Raw genomic sequence first — 21,091 nt, forward strand, 5'->3', positions numbered from 1 at the left:
TCTGAGACGCTGTCCTGCATACATTGAGCAATCTGAAAGAATTAAACTGCAGGGGAATTATGGTATTACTACGCCAATCAGGCCCACAGCCCAGTCACTGCAGTACGCCAGTAGACACCCCAAACACTATTTAGAAAATAATAATTTCAGATCCATCATTGGCATCTTTTATGGCATGTCAATTAACCATTCCATAAAAGTGCAATCGGTGGGTTACTTTCATCAGTTGTAAGTGAAAAAGAATTGATGGAGGTCCCAGTGGTCATATCCCCGATATCACAATTTTATGGTATGCTGACATGAATTGATATGCCACAAAGTTACAAGTAAGCCTTATTCACACAGTGTTGATTATTTTCTAGTATAGAAAAAAATACATACCCATTTTAATTAGACAGCTGTATTTAATCATTCATTTTTAAACAGCATCTGCCAATTAACTTCCCCCCAAACTCCATATATGGGTTTGCAGGTATTTGAAATGTAAATCCATTAACACCTTTACATCTTCTGTCTGTTGCTGCATTCCTGAGAAATTCGCTTTTTAGTCCATGTTCAAATGATGTGTTAAGTGCTCTGGTCATGATAGAGCACTTAAGGAGCTCTTTCCTCCCAAGGTTGTTTCCGTACCATCCCCAGCATCTTTAGTTTGATTGCTAGCTCACTGATTTACTTGCGTGGTGCATAATGTCACACGTGAGCTACCAGTCAAGCTGGGTAGTAAAACACCCTTGGGTGACAGGGGATGGTTAAGCGACCCGTCACACCCAGAGCACTTTAAGGCCGTGTCTCTTTTCAGTCAGTGTTTGTTCCTGAGCGTAGTTTGGTATAAAAAAAATACAAGAAACGAACCGCTCTGTAGTCACCTTCCTCAGGACCACCAACAAGTCTCTGCCGATGCTCCTGGTTCCTGGTATCACATCAACAGGGCGACAGCCAATAAGTCAGCCTGGCAACTCCGAGTGAGACATTACGTGTAGCCGGGCAGAGCCACTGAGGTCACGGACTGTCAGCCGCGCTGTCAACTGGACTTTACTGCCATTAAGTTGTTTCAGAAAAGTATTAATCTGAAAACTGAAATCAACTCTCATTGTTCTCTCACGTGTATCTGACATATTTCACCTTTTGTATATTTTTACTTTCGTAAATAGGATAAACCACAAATAGCATTTTAGATATTTGCATTGCATAAATTAATGAATTCTGGGCAGTTATGCAATAAAGTGAAACTAATGTCTGCTCTGCCTAATTGTCATTTGCATTGATCAAGTTTTTTTTTGGGGTGTGATGTTTTAAAGGATGTTCGGGACTATTGAGTCATTGTAATTCATATGATACTAGGAGTGTCAGCATAATGAGAACACCGGGCCACACCTTTGTGTTACCTGCACAATAGCTTCTGAAATCCTTTTCGGTATTCCACCTTCTTAGACACGTGAAAAACTGACTATGGAATCAACATGTTATTCATACCCCTGACATGAAGTGACTCCAAAATGCTAGCAATCTGGGATGTTGGAACTAAGAACACGGCTTTCAATTTGAGTGTTGATTTTGTGTTTATAGGGGTTTTTTCTTTAAAAAAAAAAAAAAAAGAAAAACTCACTGGTAAGTAAAAGTTGACAAATTACAGCTGCTCTTTGGGTTTTATCAAAAGGTCCTTCTAAAGGAAATAGCTAATGTCCAAAGCGGATGTACCTGTTATGTAAAGGCCCATATACACATTCAATGTTGGCCGAGCATGCCGATATCAACGGGTTTGGCCAACAGTCTAATGTCCCCATTGTCCGGATGGATGATGTCAGGGGAGAGAAGAGTCTGGCATGTCTGATTTCAGACTGCCAATCCTTCTCTCATAGAAGTAAGCTGATGCCAAATATGTCTTTCGGTGGCTCTCTCATAGAGATCATGGGAGGTCTCAGCCATCTGAGCGCTCGCTCCTGTGTATGGGAGTTCGGGAGAGATGACTATCAACTGTACGATCAGCTGGACAATTGTTCCGGGGACAGCTGTCTAAAATGTATGGGGGTATTTCAGAAAAGAGAGGAGGGGGTGTAATGTATGTCTGAGGCCACATCCCAATACCCTGTGACACCTTTACAGGGATCTGGTTTTACAATAGGACCCAGTAGAATGCTACCCTGGAAAGGTTGCGATCCAGAGGTAGGAATGGTCACTAAACGGGGTCAAAACAGTAATACACTAAGCAAAGCAATTGCAGAAGATGCACACCTAGCCAAGAAACACTAAGCTATATCTGGCAGCCTCCAGCAGCAAGCTGGAAGCCTTAGTAGGGTGTGGTGCTCTCCAGTTGGCTGGAACAGGGAGTTAATAACTTCAGCTTGACCGCACATACACCATAATGCATAGATATTTATCTCTCCCCTCTTTCACACTGGAAGATGGTCAGAAAGAACCGTAGAAGCTCTAGATTTGATTTCTGCCTCAAAGTGCATTCCTAGTATTAAAGAATTAGCCCTTCCTGAGCTCCAACTCAGCCCACTTCTCACTTATGTATTCAACACACAAGATTGAAGCGATTAACCCTTTGTTGCTGAACGGTTATGGGTAATGACCAGGGGATTGGACAGAGTCCCTTCTGTGGTCTAATTGGTCCTGAAGTTGAGCCAGTTCGGCAAGTTCATTCAACTCCTGGAACTGTCGTTCAGTTTTGTGGCCGACAAGTGACCTGTAGAAGTGAACCGCAAACACTATAAATATTAATCCAAATGGCACCATTATGCACGTTGAAGCTATTGCAGCTTATTTTCCAGGACTGAGGGACGAGTCATTGACCGCTAGCTTGGGATTGTTCACTGGGAGAAACTTCACCCAGCACAGGAGGACAACCTCAGCAAGGAAGAGAAGAGTTCCAATGACCGTGGAGAAGGCCCATGCGAGCTCAATGTGACGGTGCATCCTTTCGTGGGGAGATTCCTTCACAGAGTTGAGATTGTGGACGTTGCTCACAGCTTCTATGTTCGGTAGGATGCAGGTGCTGATCATAAGTGCAAATAAGTGTACAGCAACCAACACAGTAGTACAGGCACTGAAAGCAATAAGGAGGCCGGCTGGATAGTCGTGGTTTGCATCTAGCTGGACTTCAACCATGGCAACCATGGCGAATCCGGACAGCAGGGCCGAGGTGCGGCTGGAGGCTTTGAGCTTGGCCCGGCTCAGGTAGAGCTTCCTCCAGGACAGCGCCTGCATCGAGTGCTCGTTCAGACTCATGAGCTCCACGTAGCTCCGGCTAATCCACTCCGGTTAGGACAACTCCTCCTCCTTCACCTCCTGCTGCTGCTGCTGCTGGGGCCGCGGGCGGGATCTCTGTGCTGCTGGACTGCACGCCGGTAACATTTGCCCCCAGCCTAGTAGAGCTCGCCCACCCGCCTCATGGTACACACTGGGGAACGCGCGGGCCTCCTAGGGAAAGATACTGCTAGCACCACAGGCCTGTGCCAGAGAGGGCGTCACCCGCCGTGTGCCTCAAGTCTGACTCACAGCGAATTGTCGCCTTACTTCATAATGCCAGACAGAACGATACAACAGGTCCCAGACGTTCTAACCTTAGTGGCTGTACAGATCTTGCCATCCAGAGCTTCTGGTTCTGACTTTTCTATTACCAGCACCGCCGGCAGAGTGAATACTTTGGCGCCTGGCGACAAAAGCAGAAGTCGCAGGAGCAGGCTCTCCTGGAGATGTGATGGAGGGGGGGGGGGGGTTATCATTCCTTTTCTGTTTTTGTATGTAATTTATTCGGAAATAATGCTTCCCATGGTTGTAATTATTTGAAAAATGTTTAGTAAAAAGATTCTGATTAAAAAAAATGTATGGGGTTATTCGGGTCATTTGCAGTGTGTGTCAGGAGGTTTTCCTGACATGTGCCTACAGCATTCTCAATACACTCCTGTGTTAAATAAAATTATACCATGCTGTATAGGTTTTGTTTGTGGGATGCTAATAGATGGAATAGCGCAGCAGACTGTAATATTTTATACAGGTGAAAAAATTTTGTCTACTGAAATAAGTTCAATGGAGGCCAGGAGGACATGCTTTTGGTCTTCACCAGGAAAATATGTTGGACACATGCATCAGCAACTTTCTCTGTATATAAGGCAAAATGTAGTGTGAATGTAGCCTTAAGTTTAGTCCATTACAGCTCGCGAAGAAGTTGTCATGGCCATCAGCCAGCTAGCTCAGACTGCAGGAGCAGCAGCAACCAACAACTTTGGAAAGTTTTTAGAGGCTTGACCAGTAAAGATGTCTACTTTTTAGCCTTTCTAAGGATATGTTCACATTGCTGTCAGAGGCTGGACCTTAGCAGGAGCTGTGCTATGATCAGACCATGTCCCTGTATGATCAGACACAGCCATTACACAGTACACAGCAGGAACACATTTATAAGATTATCTCGGCACAGGGACATTCTTTTTAAACACATCCAGTTGTGAAAATTATTATTATTGCAAAATATATTAATTAAAATGAACTTTGTTTGTGGGAAAAAACCCTTTAATGCACAGTCAGAATTAGTATGGGATGTATGTTGCAAAGTTGCATCCTGATCGATCCCCACTTTTGGGTTACTGAGTGGTTTTTGTATAGAACCACCTTTTCCTTCGGATATTCTACTTTTATCTGTGTAGTCTAATAATATAATTGGACTTTTTCTTTTGTCTTCTAGTTTGATAATTTACTTCAGGAGACCTTAGAAAAAGATGTTCTGGAGCCCAGAACCAGAAAAGATGTTTATAAAAGGTAATGTAATATCTACAACGTAAAAAAATATAGGGTGACAATTTACAGTTTCCACCCCACACCTTATTAATATCCAGTATGTAGTAGCATTGTAATTAGATCTCTGTATTTTCTAAGTAGTTGCACAGTTAAACTTTTAATATTCTGCTTTTCTTGATCAACTAGCAAAGACTGCCAGTAACTTTATTAATAGAGGTACATTCACACTAGCTTGGATATGTGGTTTTGTTCTCTATTTGTATTAAACCTTTTTGGTAGCACGGTGGCTCAGTGGATAGCAGCCTTGCAGCACTGGAGTCCCACCAAGGACAACATCTGCAAGGAGTTTGTATGTTCTCCCAATGTTTGCATGGGTTTCCTCCAGGTACTCCGGTTTCCTCCCACATTCCAAAGACATACTGATAGGGAATTTAGATTGTGAGCCCCATAGGGAACAGCGATGATAATGTGTGCAAACTGTAAAGTCCTGCGGAATATGTTAGCGCTATATAAAAATAAAGATTATTATTATTATTTGGACATGTGCACTCCCACTCCCAATAGCCACAGGTGATTTTAAGTAGTTAGGCTAGTTTCACATTTGCGTTTAAAAACGCAGCGTTTAAAACGCAAACGCAGGTGGTGAAAAAAACGCATGTAAACGCGTGCAAACGCTGCGTTTTTTAGACGCATGCGTTTTCGCATGCAGTAAAAAAACCACGGCTTTTTGACGCGTTTACATGTGTTTTTTCCTGCCTTTGCGTTTTTGAAACGCATGCTGAGAAGTGTGTGACAGCTGCCAATCATCAAAATCAACAAGAAAACCCACTATAAATAGAAATAGCTAGGGTTTGGGTTAGGGTTAGAGTTAGGATCCCTAGGGTTAGGGGTAGGGTTAGGGGTAGGGTTGGGATCCCTAGGGTTAGGGGTAGGGTTAGGGTTAGGATCCCTAGGGGTAGGGTTAGGGGTAGGGTTAGGGTTAGGATCCCTATGGTTAGGGGTAGGGTTAGGGGTAGGGTTAGGGTTAGGATCCCTATGGCTAGTGGTAGGGGTAGGGGTAGGGTTAGGGGTAAGGTTAGGGTTAGGATCCCTAGGGTTAGGGGTAGGGTTAGGGGTAGGGTTACGGTTAGGGTTAGGATCCCTAGGGTTAGGGTTAGGATCCCTAGGGGTAGGGTTAGGGGTAGGGTTAGGGTTAGGGTTTGGATCCCTTTATCACCTTGATGGTGGGGGGTGGCTTATCAGTGTGTATCTTGTTTTTTTCTATTGAAACGCATGCGTTTAAAAACGCAACCAAACGCATGTGCTTAAAAACGCATGTGTTTACATAGACAGCAATATTTTTTTTTGCCGCAAAAAAATGCATGCGTTTTTTTGCCGCAAAAAAACGCCTCTAGAAATTACTACATGTTGCATTTCCGCAACAAAACACAAGCATAGAAACGACGCATGGGTCGTCAAACGCGGCAAAACGCATACAAAAAAAACACATGCATTTTTAATGTTAAATATAGGAAAAAAAACGCATGCTTTTTTTGCGCTAAAACGCAGCGGCAAAAAAACGCAAATGTGAAACCAGCCTTAGCTGGTCAACTCCTGACCCATAAATTGTAGGCTTTTTTGCCCAGGAGAGGTGACAAAACAGGACAGGGACCCAATTACGAAGGACGTCTTGATGTGGCAATTGGGCTCACATATATTGGCGAATTTATGTGCGAAGTACCTTCCTTTTTTCATAGCAATTTTTGCAGATAAATATTTCATGTGTACATTATATAGCGCTTTTTTCATGTTTTCGATGGCAGTAATGAATTTTCAGTGTTCTAGAGTAGTCATTCTTGGTAAATAATGATGCAATGATGATCTTTTTCAACTTTTATGTTTTTTTTTGGTTGGCGCCTGTTCACACTAGCTTGGATGTGCTGGTCTTGTTCTCTATTTGTACGTCCTAATGATAATCAGAAGAGAGGTGCAAAGTATAGCAAAGAAACAGGAAAGCGAAAATCCTTAGCTGGAATCTCATAGACAGACTTAGAACATCAATAGAATATCAGAACATCCAAATGAATCTATCGCAGTGTTCAATCCGCAGCTAATCCGGATGTAATCCGGCCCGTGGACACACACCCTTAGGAAAAATTTGCCTGTAATGTCTTATTCTGATGAATTGTTAAAGTATATGCTAATTAATCTCTTTTAGATGTCTTCATCTTAAGAATTTAGTCCAAAAAAACAGAGATGCTCTTCAAGGGCTAAAAAAGGTAGGCAAATGTTATTCTGTACTAGAAATATGTGCATATCATGTCATTTTGTATAAAGTTCTTAGTACTAAGGCTATTTGAAGGGAGGTGTTATGAATGAATATTCTGTAAAGTCCCGCTTTAATGTTTTTTTAATTTCACCATTTGTTAGCTATCAGTAATGTGTATTCAATGTGTGTGTTAAAATACTTACCAGTTGCTGTCTTCTGCCATTTCCAGTGCCGCTCGAATCTGCCAATGGATCTTGTGAGAGATAAGCGAATTTGTTCGGGTCCCTCCTTATTCGGCAAGCTATAAGTGCTTACCGAAGAAGCTGCAGAGGGACCGGATACATGGAGTGTTGGGGTTGATCAGCCCAACAAACAGGCTTTCCATGCATGTGTTGTGACAGTGAAACAGCCGCGACACATGCAGCTGCGGCTTGGATCAGCTGATCAGCCGGTGCGATCCAGGTATCCAGGTTCCCTCTGCAGCTTATTCGGTAAGCGCTATAGCTTGCCGAATAAGGAGGGAGCCGAACAAATTTGTTCATCTCTAGTTGTGACCCCCCACTCAGAACACCGTTTCTGTGTGAATGGAAGACACTTCCTCTATTTAAGAATCTCATAGATTTCCATTAAGAAAGTAAGTAACGGTCCGTGGTGTCAGCCGTCAAGAAAAAGCTGTGGTCACATGATGCAGGAGAGCGCTAGAAACAACAGAAGACAGCGACCGGTAATTATTTTAATGCACAACCTGAAAATAGTTTTCTGATAGTTAACGGGTGTGGAAATAAAAAAAAAATAGGCTGGAAAGGTACTTTAAGTGTTTTTTCTCCATAATTAGAACAACATGGACACTTTCTTTCAAAAACAGCACTTCACCTGTCTACACTCACAGCTCATCCCTAGTCACATTAAAGGAGCGGAGGGGAAATACAATTTGTGACATAACAGACGGGTGTAATGCAGTTTTTTAAGAAAGCAGACATAATTTTTTAATTTTGGACAACCCTTTAGGAGTGCTGCCAATAAATGGAAATATTCCTATTTACATCTCTAAAGTGTATCTGGTCAAGACAACCCTAGATCTTGTTTAGAATCAGTTAATGTATTAATAAATTTAGTTAATATCTTTAGATTGGTCAAACTTTCCTTATAACTGAGAATTTCCACACTTCCATAATGTAATTGTAATGTCTGCTGGCCCCTTATAACACCCACACTTTTTCTTCTTGGTGCAGAAGAACGACATTGTATTGCAGTACGCAGTTTATGTCCAATACTTACACCCACATTGTCTTCAATAGTATTGTAATTTTAAGTACTTCTTTCTAAAAGAAAAATGTGTGATCTTCCTTTACTTTTAGGCTGATGAACCAGGGCCTGTTGGGAATTATGACCTGAGGAAAGATGAGGAAGATCGGAGATTGGAGCAGTTGTCTCACCACTTGCAGAATCTGGCAAAGACTTTAGCACATGGAGAAGATGTCAAGTAAATCATAAATACTAGTTATCTGTTTCTTATTTTACTTCCCCTTTCTTTAAAGCAGAGCTTGTACTATCGTTTAAAAGTAAAACTGACTAGTTCATAATAAATGGGCTGAAGACCTGAATAAATAGTTTTTTTGTTTTTTTTTAATTTCAGCTTTCCGTAGTGGAGATATTGTCTTCTAAAGTTTAGGACGCCTATTGAGCTAGTTTCTTCTTCAAGCAAAAGGGCGTTAGCAGAGATTCTTCTCTGGGGGTGTTTACTCTTACTTCTCTATGACTTTGACCAATCATAAGAAGGCAAAGGAGCAAAAAAGGAAACGCCCCTTCACACAGGTAGAAAAAAGAGAAATTCCCCCAGAGAAGCTCAGAAATGTTTTTTTTTTTTACTATGATCACTCCTCATTTCTGAAGTTTATTGACATTACAAGCCCCAGGAAAATAGGTATCGGTGAATAATAATAATATGTGACAAACATTGCTTCCACTCCACAGCTCTCCTTTGCTGGTGCTGTCATGTCATTACATTATGAATACCATGACAGTGCTGGGAGATGAGAGCTGCAGCGACCGAGCATTGTTTGTCACACACAAAGCCTTGGAGCTATCCCATGTGCGGGGAATTATTACTTGATACCTGGGATAGATCCAGAGTATTGTATGTAATGAGATTACATGATTAAACACCCCAGAGAATAATTTTTCCACTCATTGAAGGGAAAATTAGTATGTTAGGCTCCCAAAACTTTAGAAGCCAAAATCTCAGCAACTGAGCAGAAAACTAAAAAAGGAAAATTACACTATATTCAGCTCTTCATTCTCTTTATCATAAAGTAGACAGTTTAATATGCAATAAGTGGTGGTAGGTCCTCTTAAATCGCATATATGGCTTCAGTGTGTTAAAAAATTAGAAATAGTTTAATATATGCTGCCACCACTGCTCCTCAGTCCTGCTAGCTGTTTCCCTGGACAGACTCCTCTCCTTCTCTACTGGTATGATTGGCGTTCGACAGCTGCAGCCAAGTATTATCTGACTGCTCACAGCCAACAGGATGGAGGAATGGTGAGGGAGCAAAAGGTGAGTATATGCTACTTCTTTTTTTTTTTATCACAACAGGACTATTTGAAAAAGTTAACAAAGGAGATAAAATCCCTTGAAATACTTTACATAAGTTTTTTCCTCAAAATCAAAGATACCTTCAATAATCCCTCATCATAAATTAAGCATCACACCTATTTCCTCTAATCAAAAATGACCTTTTTGCAAAAATTCCTCCTTGTTTCATATTGTTTTTCCATTTTTTCTGCACTTTTCTCTGCCCAGATACTTTTTTGCCTTTTTATATCCTGCTCTTTTCCTTGGGTGGGCCCAAAACTTATAACTGCCAGTCATTAGTAATAAATGTCACATCTGGACTGCACAAAATCAGAGGTCTTTCAGCAGCGCAAAGCATGTGGTTTGAGGCTGCACATCTAATTTTATTCACATGCTTAAGAAAAGCTTCATTGTGCACCATAAAAAAGTCAGAAATTTAGTATAGAAGTCATAGTTACATAGGTTGAAAAAAGACCTAGTTCCATCAAGTTCAACCTTAGTCCACCAATTGCTCTAAATGAACTATAACCCATAATGTTAGGCTTCTTTCACACTTGCGTTGGTACGCGGCCGTCGCAAAGCGTCGGCGCGACTTACCGACGGACGTTATGAAAATTCGGCACAACGTGGGCAGCGGATGCAGTTTTTCAACACATCCGCTGCCCATTCCAAAGTCTCGGCGAGGAGGGGGCGGAGTTCCGGCCGCACATGCGCGGTAGGGAATGCAGGATCCGACGTACGAAAGAACGTTCCCTTGAACGTTTTTCCGTGACGACAGTCCGCCAAAACACGACGCATCCAGTGCATGACGGACGCGACGTATGGCCATACGTCACGATCTGTCGGCAATACAAGTCTCTGGGAAAAAAATGCATCCTGCGGGCACATTTGCAGGATCCGTTTTTTTCCCAAAACGACGCATTGCGACGGAGGCCAAATGACGCAAGTGTGAAAGTAGCCTTATGTGTACTGAGGAAATCATCCCTCCCTTTTTTAAAAGCTGTTACAGTGTTGGCCATTACTACCTCTTGTGGTCGGCATTCCACAGTCTGACTGCTCTAACTTAAAAGACCTTTCCTATTTAGCAGTCAGAATCGTCTTTCTTCCACCCGTAGTGAGTGCACCCTGGTCCTTAGTGTGGTCCTTTGAAGGAACAAGTCATGTGCCGTCCTTTGTTCTGACCACACATATATTTATACATGTAAATGAGATCTCCTCTGAGGTGTCTTTTTTCTAAGCTAAACAAGCCCAAATTTTCCAATCTCTCATCATACAAGAAGCCTTCCGTCCCTTATAATAATCTAGTTGCCGCCTTTGAACTGACTCTAACTACTGAATATCCCTTTTAAAATGTGGAGCCCAAAACTGGATCCCATTTCTCCTACGCCTCATTGGGGGACACAGGACCATGGGTGTTATGCTGCTGCCACTAGGAGGACACACAGAAAAACACAGAAATAATAGCTCCTCCCCTGCAGTATACACCCTCCTGCTGGCTCTCAGTGAACTAGTTCTTGCTTAGTGTCTGTAGGAGGCATTTGGGTCTGTTTCAGACCCCACCGTTTTTATTTTAATTTTTGATTCTATTTTTTCCTTTAACGGAGCGAATGGGGGCGACGGATCCTTTCTAGGCTCCGATCTCCCCCGAACCATCAACAGGCAAGTACGTGGAGCGTTCCTCCCGTATCCTTTCCTGCAACGTTGGATGCCAGCCCTGAGCTCACCTTATGGGCGACGGTTCCGGCACGTTCCGATCTCCCCCTCCATAGCAGGCGACCACATAGCCCTTCATCTACCTCTCCTGGAGCCAGGTGCATAGCCGGACATGATATATATGGCGTCCGTTCAGCCCCCCTCTGCATCACCACTGACATAGCGGATGACACATGGCGGCAGAAGCTCTCCACCCCCTCCCTGACTATGGCGACGGTGGATTGAGCACCGGCCCACTGCATCTACCGTGAGTACACTGCGTGGGCCGAGGCGCTGGGGGGTCCTGGTCCCCGGGGTATGGGAGGTCCGCACCTTAAGCCTGTGTCCGTGGGTGGTCCGTAGTGCGGCAACCCCACGAAGGAGTGCAGCTAATGATGGCACTAATAGCGGTCGCGGCGCTGCAGGCCGCAACCGCCAAAAAATAAAAATTCCCTCAATACAGGCCAAAGCTTTTGGCCACGCCCACCGGCAGTTAGCCCCGCCTACTTTTTCGGGCGCTTCTCGTTCCCTGTGATGAGCTCCCACTTCCTGGTCTCGGCGGCCATCTTGGGACACCCACAGCCCTGATGCTGCAGCACTGCTCCAGCGTTTCCTATCACAGCCCTCAGGACTAGCATTTTTCTCTGCCTACACTGCGGACCTGCCCTGGGGACTCCAGACACAGGACCTGGGTAAGCCTAACTTCCCCTGCTAGTAAGCGCTTTCCTCCAGGCTTTACTATGTCTCAACCAAAGCCTCACAAAAAGTCTGGGAAAACCCACACTGTATTTTTCGCTGCATGTACCTCTTGTAAGGTATCATTACCCCGGGGTCACAATACTGCATTGTGCACTGCTTGTGAACCGGTGACGGCTCAGGAACCACCTGTTGCTGATACTGAACCCAGTGAGCCTAGTCCCCCTGAATGGGCTACCTCCCTTACCCGGTCTATGGCATCCCTGGCAAAAGCGTTAGACTCGTTCCGAGACCCTTCCTCTAACCAGGGCACTAATACGGACGACGCTTCCGATGGTCAGAACCCCTCGTACTCCAGGGGTTGTACCTTGCCAAGGAGTTCTCACTCTTCCAGGAAAAGGACTCATGCCATATCCCCAGTCCATCAACGGTTTTCGGGTTCTGAGAGTTCCATTTCTCGCTCCCCTTCCATTGGGGCTAGTAGAGAACCTGTTTCAGAGGACGATTCTGATACGTCCCTACATCAGGAATTTCATCACGATCAGGAGACTCTCGACTCTCTAATTGAGTAAGTGAATAAGGCTTTGAGACTTGAGGAGGAACCCTTATCTAAAACGGATCATGCCGTGTCCTTTAAGAGGACCAAACGAGCTCACAGAGTGTTCGCCACTCATCCCGAGTTTAAGCAAATTGTTGAATCTCACAGGATCCGTCCAGATAAACGATTCACAGGGCAGAAGCCCATGGAGTCCAAATATCCCTTTGCCCAGGATCTAAGAAAAGATTGGTCACAATCTCCCCCAGTAGATCCTCCGGTATCGCGCCTGGCTACGAAATCTGTTTTATCCTCCTCGGAGGGCGCCTCTATCAAAAATCCAACCGATCGTCAGACCGACAATATGGCGCGTTCAGCCTGTGAAGCCTCAGCGGCCGCACTCTTTCCATCTTTTGCCGCTACGTGGGTGGCTAAGGCTATGACCCACTGGGCTGAGGTCTTGTCTTCAGCAGTACTGGATACCAATCTTCCCCCCGAGATAGCAGACCTCGCTACTCAGATAGCCAGAGCTGGAGATTTTGTAGTGACCGCGTCCCTGGATGCCGCTGACTGCGCTCCTCAAGCAGCAGCAAATGCCATCACCATCCGGAGGTCCTTATGGCTCAGGGACTGGCGTGCGGATTCTATTTCCAAAAAATCATTAACTTCTCTCCCATATCAGAGCGGTCGCCTTTTTGGTGAAAAGCTCGACCAATTAATTTCTGACGCCACTGGAGGGAAGAGTAAATTTCTTCCACAACAGAGACCCTCTCGGCCCTTTCGGAACCTGCAACCACAGGCTCGTTCCCAATCTTTTAGTTACAACTCAAACTGGTCCTCTACTTCCACATCTCCCGATTCCGGCCGTGCACAACGTGGAGACAGAGGTTCACAGGCCTCTTTTAAGCCTTCCCCTTCATGGAGAGGCAGGCCAAGGCAGCCGGGATCCAGAGGCGCCAGAACGGGCAGACCTTCCACACAATGACTCCCTGCGGTATTCGGTGGACACCCTCAAAGTAGGCGGCCGCCTGCTTTCCTTCAGTGCCGCGTGGCTCTCGGTCATTCACGACGAGTGGGTCCGCGATCTAGTGTCCTCCGGATACAAAATAGATCTCTTATCTCATCCTCCAAACCGTTTTTTCCTGTCTTCTCCTCCCAGGGCAAAAGCATCAGAGTTCTTCAAAGCTATAAGCTCTCTGAGAAAAGACGGAGTTATTATTCCGGTCCCTCAAAGCGAAAGGTTTCAAGGTTTTTATTCAAACCTCTTCATTGTTCCAAAGAAGGACGGTACAGTACAGCCCATACTGGACCTAAAACTGCTGAACAGGTTCGTCAGGGTACGACGGTTCCAGATGGAATCGCTTTGTTCTGTCATCACCTCCATGGAAAAAGGCGAGTTCCTGGCGTCTATAGACATCCAGGACGCATACCTCCACATTCCTATTTTACCTTCTCACCAAAGGTTTCTTCTCTTCGCAGTTCAGGAAGATCACTTCCAATTCGTTGCTCTGCCCTTCGGCCTCGCCACCGCTCCCAGGGTATTCACCAAGGTCATGGCGGCTGCCGTGGCCATACTCCACACCCAAGGAGTGGTGGCGCTCCCGTATTTAGACGATATCCTCATCAAAGGCCCCTCTTTCCCGCTCCTGCAAGGAAGCTGTGGCCATCACAGTAGATACCCTTTCTCGCCTGGGTTGGAAGATAAACTTCAAAAAATCTTCCCCAGTACCGGGTCAGCGAATTTCCTTTCTAGGAATGATACTCGACTCGTCCCGGAGGTTGGTTCTTCTTCCCCCGGAAAAGATCTCAGTCTTACAGCGAGAAGCTCAGAATCTCTCTCAGCCTCGCTCTCACTCTCAGTGCTTCAGTATGAGAGTCCTCGGCAGGATGGTAGCAGCTATGGAGGCGGTTCCATTTGCCCAACTACACCTCCGTCCTCTACAGCATGCTCTCCTGGCTGTTTGGGACAGGAACCCGTTCTCCCTAGACAGTCGGTTCCTCCGTCCCCAGCGAGTCAGACAGTCTCTCAGGTGGTGGACATTGAAATCCTCCCTGAATCAGGGGAAGTCTTTTCTTCCAGTACACTGGCTGGTTGTGACGACAGACGCCAGTCTTCTAGGCTGGGGAGCGGTGTTCCTTCATCACACTGCTCAGGGCCGCTGGTCCCCCCAGGAATCACGCCTTCCAATCAACATCTTGGAAATCCGGGCGATCAGGCTGGCACTTCTCCAGTTCCATCCCTTCCTAGCAGGTCGCCCAATCAGGATTCAGTCTGACAATGCCACCATACATCAACCGCCAAGGGGGAACCCGCAGCAGGGTGGCCATGACAGAGGTAGGCCACATCCTCCGATGGGCCGAGGAAAACCGCTCAATGATCTCTGCAGTTCACATCCCGGGAGTGGACAATTGGGAGGCAGACTTCCTCAGTCAGCAATGCCTCGACTCCGGGGAGTGGTCTCTCCATCCGGAGATCTTCCACCAGATCTGCTGTCGTTGGGGAACCCCGGACGTGGATCTGATGGCCTCACGGCTGAATTCCAAGGTTCCCGACTTCATGGCTCGGTCCCACGATCCGGCAGCCATCGGGGCAGACGCTCTTGTACTCCCGTGGCATCATTTTCGGCTTCCGTACATATTTCCCCCGCTTCCTCTCCTACCGAGAGTCATCAAGAAAATCAGAGCGGAGAGGGTACCGGCAATTCTGATTGCGCCAGATTGGCCGCGCCGGGCGTGGTGCGCGGAACTAGTTCAACTAGTTGCCGACGTTCCCTGGCGATTACCGAATCGCGCAGATCTGCTATCTCAAGGCCCCTTTTACCACCAGAACTCAGAGGCCCTGTGTTTGACGGCATGGTCGTTGAGTCCTGGGTCCTAACCCAGGCAGGTTTCTCTCCAGAAGTCATAGCTACCATGATCAACGCTAGAAAGCCTACGTCTATGCATATCTATCATCGCACTTGGAAGACTTTCTTTTCATGGTGTAACGAGCGAGGACGTTCTCCTCTACATTTTTCCATCCCTTCCATTCTCGAGTTCTTACAAACGGGTTTGGACTTGGGTCTCACCCTTAGTTCTCTCAAGGGGCAGATCTCAGCCCTGTCTGTTCTCTTCCAACGCAGGATTGCCAACAGATTACAGGTCAAGACGTTTATTCAGGGAGTCTCCCATCGGGCGCCCCCCTATAGGATGCCGTTGGAACCATGGGATCTTAATCTGGTCCTCGGAGTTTTGCAACAGGCTCCTTTCGAACCTCTGCAAGAGGTTCTCTTTTCATGGAAAGTTGCTTTTCTAGTTGTGGTCACCTCTATCAGACGAGTCTCTGAGCTGGCAGCTCTGTCCTCTCAAGTTCCGTTCCTGAATTTTCATCAGGATAAGGTGGTGTTGAGGTCATCCCCGTCTTTTCTACCGAAAGCTGTATCCTCTTTTCATCTCAATGAGGAGATTGTCTTACCGTCACTCTGTCCGGCACCAGTCCATCGCATCGAGAAGGCCCTTCACACACTGGATTTAGTGAGAGCTCTTAGGAGATACATTTCGCGGACAGTGTCTTTCCGCAAGTCAGATGCCCTATTCGTGCTCTCGGAAGGACCGAGGAAAGGGTTTCCCGCTTCCAAGGCGACAATAGCCAAATGGATCCGTTCGGCTGTTCAGGAGTCCTACCGAGTCAGAGGTCTTCCTGTCCCAGCAGGGATTTAGGCTACGTTCACATTTGCGTTGTGCGCCGTAGCGTCGGCGACGCAACGCAAATGTGAACGCATGCACAACGCAGTGTTGTGACACATGCGTCCTTTTTTTGCTTGATTTTGGACGCACAAAAAATGCAACTTGCTGTGTCCTGTGCGCCCTGACGCGTGCGCCGCAGTGACGCATGCGTCACAAAACGCAAGTGCAACGCATGTCCATGCGCCCCCATGTTAAATATAGGGGTGCATGACGCATGCGTCGCCGCAGCGGCGCCCGACGCTGCGTCGCACAACGCTAATGTGAACGTAGCCTAAGGCTCACTCCACTCGGTCAGTGGGCGCGTCTTGGGCCATCCGGCACCAAGCTTCGGCAGCACAAGTTTGTAAGGCTGCGACTTGCTCCAGCCTGCATACCTTTACAAAACATTACCATATTCACTCTCAGGCCTCGGCAGATGCGACCGTCGGCAGACAAATTTTGCAGGCGGCTGTGCCGCATCTGTAACTTGTGGGTGCAAGTAGCAATTGCAGTTAATTGTTTCCCACCCAGGGACTGCTTTAGCACGTCCTATGGTCCTGTGTCCCCCAATGAGGCTAACCCGGGCCCCTGCAATTTCCCTCAGACTAGGGAAATCCTGACTGACCTAGAGTTTACACTGACGGTGTGCATGTCTAGGCCTCGACCCTCGCCCTGTCTCCTGTTTCAACCCTAGGCTGAAACCACCGCCCACCACCCAGTGAAAAGATCATACACCAATACCCACAGTTAGAACAGACAAGGATAACGGGAAATATACACCACGCTGCAGTCACTCAGGAATACACTATAAATGCGCAGGGCAAAATAAATACAAATATAGGAAGGAGTAAATAAGACAAAGGGAAATACACCACCAGCAACGATACTCCAACTTCTAGCTCACCACTCCAGACCGAGATAACAACGCACAAGACAGAAGCTATAATCGGCGACGCCCAATGTTCAGGAGAACTATTTAAAGGCAATGGGCATGGCCCAGCTTCCAATCCGGGCATCAGGTAAATTAACCCCGGACCAGCTAGATAAAATCTAGCCGACGCCAATGAGCACATAGTGGTCAAAAGTGGAATTACCGCTGTCTGTCGAACGACCTGGTCTGAACAGCGCCTGACATGACAGTACCCCGCCTTCTACGAGCGACCCCAGGGCCCTCACAGCTTATAGGACCCGGCTTGTCCGCATGGCGACGGTGAAAAAACCTGACCAGCCGATCCGCATGAATGTCCGAGGCTGGTACCCAGGACCTCTCCTCAGGCCCATAACCACACCAGTGTTCCAAGTACTGTAAAGTGCGGCGCACTACACGAGAGTCAACCACCTTGGAGACTTCAAATTCCAAATTACCATCCACCAAGACTGGAGGTGGCATAGGCGCCGCGTCCTCAGAACCTACCACCTTCTTTAAAAGAGACCTGTGGAACACGTTGTGTATCTTATACACCGTAGGAAGCTCCAATCGGTACGCTACTGGGTTAATGACGACGGTGACCCTAAATGGACCAATAAACCGTGGACCCAATTTAAGGGATGGTATTTTGAGTCTTGTGTTTTTTGTGGATAACCACACCCAGTCATCCACACTCAGGTCCGGACCTGGCACACGTTTACTGTCAGCCACACGTTTGTACCTAGCACCCACACTAAACAGGCGCTGTTTAACTCTCCTCCAGACTGATGACAATTGTGCTCCTAACTGGTCCTCCTCTGGAACGCCGGAAGAGCCCCTCTGACTCAAAGTACAATATTGAGGATGTAGCCCGTAAACACAAAAAAACGGACACTCCCCAGACAACTCCTGGCGTTGATTATTGATGGCAAACTCAGCCAAAGGAAGAAAGGTAGACCACTCCTCCTGGTTATCAGAGACAAAGCAGCGTAAGTGCTGTTCCAAATTTTGGTTCATACGCTCAGTCTGACCATTTGACTGAGGATGAAACGCCGAAGAATGAGACAACTTGATCCCCAGCCGTGAGCAAAATGCTTTCCAAAATTTTGCCACAAACTGAGACCCCCTATCAGACACGATGTCAGACGGAACCCCATGAAGTCTGACCACCTCCTGCATGAATACCTGAGCCAGAGTCTTAGCGTTAGGCAACGAAGGCAAAGACACAAAGTGCGACATTTTTGAAAACCGATCAACAATCAACAAGATGACCGTGTTCCCAGCTGAGGAGGGCAAATCAGTTATGAAATCCATGGAGATTTCCGTCCATGGCTTACTAGGTACCTCAAGAGGAAGTAGTGTGCCAACAGGATGGGAGCGGGGCGTCTTGGCCCTAGCGCACGTGGTACAAGCTGACATGTATGAGACCACGTCCTGTCGGATCTTGGGCCACCAAAACCGACGTGACACCAACTCCAAGGTACCTCTAACCCCTGGGTGGCCAGCCAGGACAGCATCATGATGCTCCGCCAAAATCTTTAGGCGGAGATGAAGCGGTACAAAAGATTTGTTGATGGGAAGCTCAGAAGGTACCTCCTCCCGAGCCTCGGCAATCTCAGCCTCAACCTCGGTAGTGAGAGCCGAAACCACAACACCCTTTTGGAGGATGGGTACTGGATCCTCCCGAGGTTCTCCCCCCGGAAAACACCTGGATAGAGCATCCGCCTTAGTGTTTTTAGACCCCGGTCTGTAAGTGACAACAAAATTGAACCGCGTGAAAAACAATGCCCATCGAGCCTGCCTGGGGGACAGACGCTTGGCTGACTCCAAATACAGCAGATTTTTATGATTGGTAATAACAGTAACCTGATGTACCGACCCCTCCAAGAAGTGTCGCCATTCCTCAAAGGCCAACTTGATTGCCAACAACTCCCTGTTGCCGATATCGTTGTTACGTTCGGCGGACGACAGTTTCTTGGAGAAATAGGCGCATGGACGCAAATCACTCAAAGATGAGCCTTGTGACAGCACCGACCCCACACCAACCTCAGACGCATCTACCTCCACAACAAAAGGCTTCGACACGTCTGGCTGCACAAGAATGGGGGCCGAAACAAAACTGTTCTTAAGAAATTCAAATGCGCGCACAGCAGCCTCAGGCCAAACGGAGAAATTGGTACCCTTTTTAGTCATGTCAGTTAGCGGTTTAGCAATGATGGAAAAATCCTTGATAAATTTCCTATAGTAGTTAGAAAACCCAAGGAACCGCTGAAGTGCTTTCAGGTTATCAGGCCGTTCCCAATGCAGCACAGCTTGCACCTTAGCAGCGTCCATTTTAAAACCAGAAGCAGACACAATATAACCCAAGAAAGGCAACTCTTGAACATAAAATACACATTTCTCAAGTTTAGCATACAGCTTATTCTCTCTCTGAGAAGCTGTAACACCTGCCTGACATGATCTAAATGAGTATCACGGTCGCAAGAATATATGAGAATGTCATCAAGGTACACGATAACGAATTTCCCCAAAACGTGCGAAAACACATAATTAATGAAATGTTGGAACACTGCAGGTGCGTTAGTCAACCCAAATGGCATCACCAAATTTTCAAAATGACCCTCAGGGGTATTAAAAGCCGTCTTCCACTCATCACCTTGACGGACTCTTATGAGGTTGTACGCCCCCCTGAGGTCAAGCTTGGTAAACCACTTAGCACCTGCCACCTGGTTGAACAAATCTGGTATTAGTGGCATAGGGTATGGATCACGAACCGTAATCTGGTTCAATTCCCTGAAATCCAAACACGGGCGTAATCCGCCATCTTTCTTCACGAAGAAGAACCCTGCTGCCACAGGCGAGGATGAAGGCCTGATGTGCCCTTTGCTCAAACTTTCAGCAATGTAATCCTTTAATGCTTGTCTCTCCGGACCGGAGATGTTAAACATCCTTGCTTTAGGCAATTTGGCCCCTGGTTTAAATCTGATAGTACAGTCATAGAGGCGATGTGGTGGCAACTCTGAACAACCCTTCTCAGAGAACACATCCACAAAATCCAGAAGTGACTCCGGAACGCTTGAAGTCACAGCAGACACACATGTGGCCAGGCAATTCTCCTGGCAGAATTCGCTCCACTGAATTATGTCCTGAGTTTTCCAGTCAATTACCGGGTTGTGCATAGACAACCATGGAAAACCCAAAACCACCTGAGCAGGAAGATTCCTGAGCACCTTACATGAAACCTGCTCCGAATATAGAACCCCAATGTGGAGTTTCACCTCAGCCACAAATTCAGTAATCTCCCCCTGTGAGAGAGGAGCAGCATTGATGGTGACCACGCGGATAGGATGAGGCAGTTTTTCAATCCTAAAACCTGCTGTGCGCGCAAACTCCTCATCAATGAGATTTGTGTTATGACCTGGTGGTTACGGAGAAGCACTAATATGACCTAGTGGGTAAAATGAGTCATGGGACAAGCTCTGAGGAGGTGGTAGCTTTACTGACCGCAGTTCCTAATCCTCACACCAACACTAGAAATAGCCGTGGGACGTTCCTGTCACTCCCTAGGCGCCTCGTCACAGCCTAAGAACTAACTACCCCTAAAGATGGAAACAGAAAACTATCTTGCCTCAGAGAAATTCCCAAAAGGAAAGATAGCCCCCCACAAATATTAACTGTGAGTACAGAGGGAAATGACATACACAGAAATGAAAACAGATTTTAGCAAAGGAGGCCAATTCTAATCTAGATAGACAGAAATAGAAAAGGATACTGTGCGGTCAGTATTAAAAACTAAAAATCCACGCAGAGTTTACAAAAAAGATCTCCACACTGACTCACGGTGTGGAGGGGCAAATCTGCTTCCCCAGAGCTTCCAGCTAGCCTGAATATTTCATAATGACAAGCTGGACAAAAAGAAACATAACTTAAACTGAGCAGTAAAGTCCAAAGCAAATGGACAACCAAAGAACTAGCAAGAACTTATCTTATGCTGAA

General features: G+C 46.4%; 2 protein-coding genes across 11 annotated transcripts in view; one reads left to right on the top strand and one right to left on the bottom strand.

Annotated features, from left to right (window-relative positions):
- NPHP1 (nephrocystin 1) overlaps positions 1-21,091 on the top strand; it is a 109,346-nt gene that overhangs the window by 15,171 nt on the left and 73,084 nt on the right. For all 10 annotated transcript variants that reach the window (XM_077282884.1, XM_077282887.1, XM_077282886.1 and 7 more), the window contains 3 exons: positions 4,685-4,758; positions 6,935-6,995; positions 8,344-8,468. In XM_077282884.1, the coding sequence (XP_077138999.1) occupies positions 4,685-4,758; positions 6,935-6,995; positions 8,344-8,468 (260 nt within the window). The remainder of the gene's footprint in view (positions 1-4,684; positions 4,759-6,934; positions 6,996-8,343; positions 8,469-21,091) is intronic.
- Positions 2,416-3,368, bottom strand: LOC143804621 (calcium release-activated calcium channel protein 1-like). Its single transcript, XM_077282889.1, is given in 1 exon segment — positions 2,416-3,368. A coding segment is annotated over 1 exon segment (669 nt). The 5' UTR covers positions 3,232-3,368; the 3' UTR covers positions 2,416-2,562.

Source organism: Ranitomeya variabilis, chromosome 2 (genome assembly GCF_051348905.1).
Source record: "Ranitomeya variabilis isolate aRanVar5 chromosome 2, aRanVar5.hap1, whole genome shotgun sequence".
Lineage (NCBI taxonomy): Eukaryota > Metazoa > Chordata > Amphibia > Anura > Dendrobatidae > Ranitomeya > Ranitomeya variabilis.